The following is a 10209-nucleotide window of genomic DNA, read 5'->3' as shown; positions in this document are numbered from 1 at the left end:
GACCCTGGCCACCCAGCAATCGAACCCAGGACATTCTTGCTGTGAGGTAACAGTGCTACCCACTGCGCCACTGTGCCTCCCGCTGCCACATTAATGAAAGAAATATCCAAACACTCATCTTAAGATAGGGGAACAAAGACGGTGAGAAATTTGACTAGTTATTGAAACCATAGTTACTATCAGCTATCATTTTTTCCTGTTTTTACCCTCGTATTTTGAGCTTTAAATAACTGCAGTTGAGGAACTGATGTAGTGTCCTGAATGTGATAGCCTTAGGAGCTGGAAGTGGACATAAGCAGGGTAAAAGAAAACTGAAATTACTAGGGTCAAAAAACAAACAAAACTCTTGTTACCGCAATGAAAGTTTAGTTCCTCATCAGTCACACACACACACACACACACACACAAATGGATACTTCTCCAAAATCATGAGATAGATAATGCAACTTCATTTGAACCTTCATCTGAAACCTATTTCTGCTAAGTCAGTTATTTTTTTTTTTCAGGAAGGACTATAAGGTTTTTTGTCTCCAATGACTTTTGATCAGTTTAGCACCAGACCTCATGGAATCAGCAGTGGATAAGGTACAGGGTAAATCGATTCTTTTGAGCCAGGCAAATCCACTGTATGACATGGACATAAGGCTCCGTGATGTTAGTTCATATGATTTTCAAACCAGTGGTAAGCAACTCAGTAATTGCTTGTTATCATTATTGTACATAAAATTGGAAATATTAAATGCAAATTTTAATAATGTGAAACTTTAAACTTTATGTGGCATCTATTTCACCGTAGCATCTGGAATACAATCGTTTGACAAAAATCTGGAAAAGAATCTTTTTTTTGGAAAAATATTCCGATACAACGTTATCCTGAATAATTTAGGATAACATTTTTTAAAAATCTCAGAAAGTGAGGTGTATTATTTTGTTTCTTTAACTTGATGTATGTCCTAGTATTATTGACGTTATAACTTTTTAGGTTTGCTGTGGAAACCTGTGGAAAATATTGCATTCAAATTTCAGCCTTAGACGTCATGGAAAGTGGAGAGTTTTTCATTAACTCCAAAATAAATAAATAAATAGAATAAAAAAAAACCCTATCAGTGTCTATTGTTACATTCTGATCTCTCTTTTAAATAAATAAATAAATAAATAAAAATACAATCTGTTGCAGACACTAAGACTGAAAAACCGAGGGGGAAAAAAGGATTGGTTGTATTAGTAATTTACCTCATCTTACTCACCACACTGACTGTCTTCCTCACCTGGAAAGGTAAAAGAACTAACTAATAAAAGGATCTTTCTCACTGTCTGTGAAGATATCCCCTCTCCTGTGTGCAAATGCTACTACTGATAAATGCTGTTTTCATATGGCATGAACAAGATTTTTTTTTTTTTTCTGTAGTGCTCGATCTGGAGTCATTTATTCACAACAACAGCATTTTGAAGGATGCAGTGAAATCAGAGAAACTGACTGCAAACTGGAACAAGACTGAATCTTCTCAAAAAGGACATCATGACTCCCATTCGCAACTGTGTGAGGGGGAAGTTCTGGAAAGACTGTGGACAAAACTAGACCATGTCAACACCAGCACTCTCCTACTCCGCGACCAACTGACAGAACTCAGTCAGAAACCAGGTCAGTCAATCTAATGAGTCCAAGAGTGAGGATGGTTCTAGTTTGGCCAGTCTAAATTTCATCGTAGCTAATTCTGTGAGGAAAAAAATATGTCAGAATCATATGTAATTAGAATGTACAATGTAAAGTGTTATCACATGGTGTTGGCCTCATACATAAATAAATAAGGATAGATAGATAGATAGATAGATAGATAGATAGATAGATAGATAGATAGATAGATAGATAGATAGATATGTAGATAGGTCATCTGTGGAATATGCATTTGTCAACAGCAATTTTTCTCACTTTCTGACTAAGTAGACTACATATGTCACTATACAAACACATGGATTGTCATGTACTATAATTATATGTATTACAACAAAATGTATTGCACACTTGGCCATGATCATGTCTCTCACCATGTATAGCAAAACATAGTTAATAAAGTCAACATATACTTGATGTTTCACAATTTTTGCTCATCCATACAGGATGTACTGTAAATCTGAGAAAGTTGGGGCATCTTTAAAAGTTCAAAACTTAAATATTTTGACTTATGTGTAAATACTGGGTGTCAGTACATCTATAATTTATTTGCATGTATGTATGTTTTCTGTCTGCCTCTAAAGCCTGTAAGTTGTAAATTTTGTATGAAAATTGAACTACAAAGTATATTTATATTTGCATAATTTTAATGTGTTCCAGGAAAACCAGGTCCCCCTGGACCAGCAGGTCCACCAGGTGCAGCAGGACCAAGGGGTGAGTAAAGTATATAATGTAATAACAATTAAATTAAATTTATGACATAATTAAACATACATTTTATTCAAAATGTTTTTTACACATAAGGGTTTGAACATGTCTTTCAAGATTTCAAAATTTCTTAAAGTCAAAGTTTGTTCTTGTTTACCTGCAGTAACATCCACCAAACTGTAAAGGACCAAACTGTGTAGAACACCTGCACTATACCTGCAAACCTCCTGGATTATAGGATTGTTGGGGAATGTTTTTATATAACAGATTAATCTGTCTTCCCGTAGTATGAATATTCAGGGGTAGCAAATAGCAGTAATAGTTATAGGTTTGGTTTGGGTTTGTTTGTGGTGAGAAACCCCTCTAGACATCATACATAACAATGAAAACTTGCATGTGCAAATTTTAGAAAAACAGAAATGTTATCTATTAGACGATGCCTTGCTCTTAAATTAGTGAACAGTTAAGCAATTGCTAGTTGACGCATACTTGTTTATAATCTCAGTTCAATGAAAGTTTGCCCTTCATTAGCACTTCTGTTTCCACGAGACTCATCTCTGATTTAGCAATGACCTCTTTGACCTTCTGCATTCTTTTGGCCCAAAAGGTATGAATGGACCCAAAGGTTCCTCTGGCTCACCAGGATTACCTGGTCTTAAAGGTGACAGGGGGAGTCCAGGTAAGTCTGGCTGAGCAAGTGTCTGTCTGTGTGGGTTTCATTGTTCAAGGACAATTCTACTTCATCTCCCCTTTCAATAACAGGATTATTAATAGATCTTAGATTGGGTTAAATAACATGCTTTGGAGGACCTTACTTGGAAAATGACATTTTTTTAACTATTGTGACCAATCGTTCTATGGGTCACAACAAGCTAAAACTGATGCAATAACACTTATTTAGTCTGGATAAGTAACGAAAAAAGCCAAAGAAGGCAGTCTCAGATTTTATGAAACACCCCCCAAATATACCAGACAAAAAAAGAAAAACGCTTTAATTACACATATACCCATTCTTTTCCGGACAACCAAGGACTCAAAAAGCTATAGACAAACAAATTAGTGTCCATGTCCCAAAAAAGTGTCCATGTCCCAAATAATGCACTTAACTGGAAGTGAGACTTTGGCCAAGAGATTTGACTGTCCCTCTGGGACAGTGGAGTTAGATTTAGGTGTCATTAACAGCCCAGGGTACTATCTGCAGTCCTAAGGAAACTGTAAATCTGTCAATAAGCATGACTTTATTGTAATTTCCATTACTTCAATAACATTTGAATCTTTCAAAATCAGTGCTGACTCTCTGTTATCTGTTGGACAACTTGCGTTATTAACACAGGCATGAGCTTTGCACCTTCCTTCAGCACAAATTTCCCTCCCAAATAGTTCTTTCTATTTGTAGGTCTGTATTTTTCTATGTGTCTTTCAGGTCCCTGTGTGTTTCATGTGTACATGTATAGGTACATAGGCTCCAACATCTATTTGTGTATATGTGTTTGTGTGTATCTGTGTGCATGTGCATGTTGCACATGCATGTGATTGCATGTGTGCATGTGTGTGTGTGTGTGTCTCTTCACACTTGTACTCTTGTATTGTCCCAGGTGAGGTGGGTGTGCCAGGCCCTCAAGGTAATAAAGGAGAGAAAGGAGAAAAGGGGGAAACAGGAGCGGGCCTACAAGGATTGCAAGGACCACCAGGTCATGCACATTTCACACTGCTTTCAGCAACCAAAATCCAAAACTGTTCATATAAACCAATATCACTCTTTGACATGGCTTAAAACAAGAATCGTTCATATACCAAAATTCTGCCGGTTCATAGTTAAGACTAAGACATTCATGCAGCTAAAGACCAAACAACATATATCCGCAATAAATCTTGACATAGTTCAAACCAAACACAACCTTCACACAGCTAAAGCTAGAAAATCACCACACTGTAAGCTTCACTACTTAAGGACATTGTCTGTGAAAATGTAAGGAAACAATTACCTCAAAACAGCGACAAAATTTCAAAGATTTTCTGCCGTTTTTCCCCCCTAAAACCTCGAAAGGTTCGCTGAAGTTTAATTTAACAGAAACAGTCTGATTCATCAATTTCGTATTTGTTCCTTTTTTTGCTTTCTTAAGCTAACTGATTTCCAAAACGTTACATTTATAGTGTTCTCTGTCAGAGACCAGGCATGAAAATTGAGATAAAATGTTGCCAAGTCTTTGTTTCTCTGTTCTTTATATTGATTGTAAGACATTATAATATTAAAATATTAAGATCAAACCATTGGGCTGGTTCTAATTCAGGAAAAACCTCTACCAAATTAATATTAATTGGTCATTACCTATAACTTTCTATTACATAATATTAATCAAATGAATCTTATAGGGTAAAAGTGAATTCCAGAAAATGATCTGAGTTTTCTCTGGTGTTTAATTTCTCCTCTCTCTCAGGTTTAAAGGGTGACCAGGGAACTCAAGGAGTAAATGGAATACCTGGTATGCATGTTTCAATTTACTTTAGCGTGTCTTTCCTAAGGTAGCCGTAAATGCTGGATTTTCATTCGTGAAACAGAAATATCTTGCATTCAGTTGTATGATGTCCTCGAGCCATCTAACTTCAGGCAGTCTCAGATTTTATGAAACACCCCCCAAATATACCAGGATGGTTTTGGACTTACTGATGCAGGGGTATGATTATCTGTGTCAAGGGCAGTCAGTCCCTCTCATGCTTGAGAATGGATGGGTTTTCTAGCTAAATCTGTGCAACTCAATTGCAGACCCAGTAGGAAAAATTAAGTTTATTTGAAAAATCAAGCAATCTCAGAAACAAAGTCCAATCCAGGGTCAAACCAAAAAAATCCACAGAGCAAACACAGGCAGAAAGAATAACGGTCACAATCCGACAAAGAACAGGTCCAAACACAGGACTTAAATGCACAGAACAGTTAACAGCAGAGACAGACTATTGGTGGAAACAAACCAGATAATAATAGGGATCAGGTGGGGGGCCGGGACAGGAGTACACAAGGACAAACAGAAGCACATGGCAAAACCAAAACACAAACAAAAGCACAAGGCCTGAAATTACACAGAATGGCCAGAAGTACTGACAGACCAATTCATTAGAAATTATCCCACTTATCCCAGGGCTATGTGCCCATGAAATTCTTTCAAAATAATTCTAATTGTCTTATAAAGATTTTTTGTTTGTTTACAGCGTCTATTGCAATATATTCTCTGTATTGCTTAGCCAAAAATGTCACGTTAGTTTGATGCTGAGTGTTACTGGTTCCAAGTTGAATGATATAAACAGTCATTATATCCCCTTCACTAACCATTCAACATCGAGCATTCAGCAAAGCCGTGGATTAAATTTGATGTAATGTATGGTAAGGTTTTATTTACTGTGTAGGAATCCGTTAGTTTTGTTTTATATGTGTTTTTTTTTCTGTATTTTTTTTTTTTGTATTTCTGTTTTTTTTCTGTGTTCTGTATTTACTGCGCTGAAAAATGTAATTTGCATCGATTTGTTTTACTCACTGCATGGAAATAGATTTGCTTTGTGCGATGTAATGGAAAAGGTTTGTTTAACTGACTGCTTAAAGAGATTTGTTTTATTGACATCATTGAAAGACATTTGTTTAATTTAACAACGTGCACCATTTGTACATTGCCCTCCAGGTGCACCTGGTCCAAAGGGAGATCGTGGATTGCCAGGTTTGATAGGGCCTACGGGTGCAACAGGAGCCCCAGGTACAATATGGACTTTTGCAGAGATTGTAATATCTATACTGATCTTCATATAGTCTGTGTTTCCTGTGAAGTTAATGTGTACAGTGGGTGTTCATTCCATCCTTTATGTTATGCTCTTAGCACAAATTCATTTCACCCTGTCCTAAAAGATGTGGCTGTCCCTAATAACTGTTGAATTACGCAGTAACTTTGTGAATAAGGTGTAGAAGGTCCGTGACCACGTGACCAAGCAAGCAATAACAAAACTGCTCTGAGTGCGCTGGTAACCTTATGGGTATATCTGTACAAAAGCAGGGCAACAGTTTGTCTTTAAAAATTGGTTAGAACGTGCTATAGCATGTGAAATTTTCATCTGCCAAATTTTCATCTTTCTGTTATTGTTTTCTTGCCTTAAAACTATCAAACGGATGGCAGTTTATTACATCTCCCTAGCTCTGATACCTGCATTTCAAGAATCTATGAATGCGCAAAAGCTGGATATATTTAAAGCTGGATATATTCAGACTTTGTGAGGCTTGATCAACTCTTGGTCACATACACTTGTTTTTTTTTTCCTTTCATGCATAGTTGCATATATCAGGACGCAGCTAATAATGGCCGAGGAATAAGTGTTGTTGCTCTGTCAAATTTTGAAATGATTTTAAAAAGATACAGCTATTCTGGTTGAAGGTGAAAACAATCCTGTAAAAGAATGGTCATTAAATCAAAATTAATCATTATGAATACATTATTAATACAGTTGAGTAATTTTAAATATGCTGACAATTGTTCAAATGACATAGCAATCGATAACATGAACATGTGACAAAATGGTTAGAGAAAAGTCAGTGTAAATGGCAAAAAACCCCAACAAACAAACCATCAGTGTCAGGAAACACACATAAATAAATATCAGGCTCCTCAGTAATGATAATTTTGTGATTTGAACATTTTAAAAGACACTTTCCATATGTTGTCTGATGCTGTTGTCCATCATTTCACACACAAACACGCTCTCATTCTGATCTTTACAGGTCCACGTGGTGCAGCAGGAGTGCAGGGTCCTCGTGGTCTAGCTGGTAAGAATGCATGAGAGTGAGTTCAGAATGAGTTTAGAATGTAAGACGTGTTTAATCTTAGTGTCTGTATACCTGTATGTGGCATGACAATATCCAGCAGACATAAGATGCCATAGCTCTCAGAGTCTGCGTTAAAGTATGAGTGTGTGTGTGTGTGTGTGTGTGTGTGTGTGTGTGTGTGTGTGTGTGTGTGTGTGTGTGTGTGTGTGTGTGTGTGTTTTTCTGGATACAAACACACAGGAGCTCCAGGTGAAAAAGGTTCCCAAGGTGTTAAGGGTTCAGTTGGAGCCCCAGGACAACCTGGTCTAAAGGGAGAAAAAGGTGCCCAGGGACCTCAGGGTAGGATATCTCACAATGATCTCCATCTCTTCACAGTTGACCCCAGGCATTTTTAGGCCAGCCAGCTGCCCTTTCGGCTTCGGCTCAGTTTCACTCTGTCCACATCCATTCGCTTTAGTTCAGTTACATTCAGTTACTTTACATTTTTCATGTCACGTCTTTATGGATCTGTATTTAATTAAAAACATTTAACACAGACAAACCATAGAAGTTTGATTATCTAAAGTTAACCAATTGGGACCTACACTCATGAACAAAGAATGAAAAACTGATCATGAAGGCTGATTTTCAAGGGTTTTTGGTAATATTCTTATTTCTGTCATTTTTTAGGATTGCGTGGACTCACTGGATTAAAGGGAGACAGAGGGTTACCAGGTAGAGTGAAGCTAAGAAGAAATCTAACAACAGCTTTCAGCTTACAGATAATTTATTTATTCTTAGTTTGTAGTGCATAATACGCTGTCACTGGCTTCTGGTTAAACAGTGTAATGTGAAGATGTTCTGCACTCCAATCTGCCTTTAGGGTCTGAAAGATCTTTCTCACTCTCAGACCCTGAGGCAAAGACCTCACTCTCTCTTTTGCATCACATCCTTCTTTGTTCAAATTATGGTTTCTTTAATGACATGATACATCATCTGCTGCTGATGTTGATGATGATGATGATGATGATGATGATGATGATTAACATTACCATGTGTTCCCAGTGAACAAATTGTTAAGAAAGAAAAGCATGAGTTGATGATAAATTTGCTGACTTTTAGGTTCTCAGGGTGTTGGCACTAAAGGTGAACGAGGCAGTAAGGGAGAACCAGGTAAGTTTTGCCTTTTGACTTCATGCTTTTTCTATTGCTTTCACTAAGGTAATGAGGAACAATGAATGAACAATACACCACACATAAGTGATACAGACTGGCCAAAACAAATAGACATTAATTCATCACACTGCTTATGGTGTTAATTTAAAAATGTTATGGCATTAGTCTTAAATGACAGAAAGTGATGAATCTATTATTTAGGAATTTCAATCTCCACCTTATTTATTTTCAGAATTAATAACGTGTCTCTTACTCAGGCATGCTATTCAGACATATTTTGGCATCAAGAATATTTTTGCACTGAGTTCCTAGCTATACTGTAAAGCTAGGTGTACACATATATAACCTATTTGACTTCTTTTGGTGACTTCTGGTGTGTGTGTGTGTGTGTTTAATGGCATTCTGCCCATTTTCCAGGTGCCAGAGGTATACCAGGATCAGCTGGCCCTAGTGGATCTCCAGGTCGTAAGGGAGAGAAGGGACAGAAGGGAGAGAAGGGAGGACCTAGTACCCAGACTACTCCAGGTGAGAACTACTTTACTGTATGCCATCTAGTTATCGTCCTTTATTACCCAGCAATAATGTTATTGGGCATCATTACTAGTTATTTATTTGTTTAGAATATATGTAATTTTCCCAGTTTTATAAACTGTAAAATCCCACAGTGCATATACAGCATTAGGCAGGAATACTCTTCAGTGATGAATATGTAATGACTTCTGTGAGACACAAATCAATTCATCAGCTTGGTATGTGTCCACACTGGTGAAAACCCCTCATAATTAATAACCCCTATTGACTGAACCAATGCTACAAAAAGGTGAAGGATTTAGCAACACTAATGCTTAGACATGTTTTCACAAAAAGAAAAAAAATGAATCATAAAATGAAATTATCAAAGAGTGTGTAGTGTTGTGTTTAGTGGGCCAAGTGTTCTTGACACATATGAAATTTCACTTTACCCAGAAGTAAGAGCCCTCTTCAGCCCAGCATTGAGGGATCGCTTAACCCAAGTTTGAGCCACAAAAGATCCAATGTAAAAAAAAAAAAAAGAAAAGGAATCCTGATAAATACTAATGTTTCTCTCTTTGTCGGCAGCCAATGTGCGTTTGGCGGGTGGAACCCGGAGCCGCGGTAGAGTGGAGGTGTTTTATAACGGTGTTTGGGGTACAGTGTGCGATGACAGCTTTGACAGCCTGGATGGATTGGTCATCTGTAAGATGCTGGGCTACCAGAGAGTCCTGTCTGTTTTCACTGCAACAGCAGGTAAGTCAGACCTGTTCTTACTTTTGCACAGCTGTGAACATCATTTATGTGTTACTGTGTATTGCAATACAAATGTTCAGTTTTGCTATTTTGCTGCTGTCGAACAATCTGGTATTACAAAGACATGCCAGAGACATACCAGTATACTTTATATCTTCTTTTCGCTGTGTCTGTTTTAGGTTCTGGGACGATATGGTTAGATGATCTCCGATGTACAGGGAACGAGGGAAGTATTTTTCAATGCCCACACGCTGGCATGGGCGTAAACAATTGTGGACACAGTGAGGATGTTGGTGTGTCCTGTGTCTGAGAATGAACACACACACACACACACACAAAACACTCACAAAACACACAAGCACATCCTTCATTTTATTGAGGCTGATGATATTCTCATGCTTAAATGATATCTTCTTTTATGTATGAACTTATTAACATGCAAAGGGTATTTCAGGAAATGCAGCTTAAAGGCATTTCACTCTTTAGGGTAATATGAATAACACAAAACAAGACAAGACAAGACAAGACAAGACAAGACAAGACAAGACAAGATAAGATAAGATAAGATAAGATAAGATAAGATAAGATAAGATAAGATAAGATAAGATTA

At 37.3% G+C, this 10209-nt stretch overlaps 1 protein-coding gene across 1 annotated transcript; it reads left to right on the top strand.

Moving 5' to 3' along the window:
- Window positions 1-564: 564 nt before the first annotated feature.
- marco (macrophage receptor with collagenous structure) lies at window positions 565-9909 on the top strand. Its single transcript, XM_030787532.1, is given in 13 exon segments — window positions 565-682; window positions 1409-1642; window positions 2333-2386; window positions 2988-3059; window positions 3976-4071; window positions 4819-4863; window positions 6049-6120; window positions 8280-8330; window positions 8751-8858; window positions 9079-9082; window positions 9432-9434; window positions 9436-9599; window positions 9779-9909. Coding segments are annotated over 13 exon segments (1152 nt in total).
- The last annotated feature ends 300 nt before the right edge of the window (window positions 9910-10209 follow it).

This window comes from Chanos chanos, chromosome 10 (assembly GCF_902362185.1).
Source record: "Chanos chanos chromosome 10, fChaCha1.1, whole genome shotgun sequence".
Lineage (NCBI taxonomy): Eukaryota > Metazoa > Chordata > Actinopteri > Gonorynchiformes > Chanidae > Chanos > Chanos chanos.
This window is presented reverse-complemented; position numbering and strand designations above follow the sequence as displayed.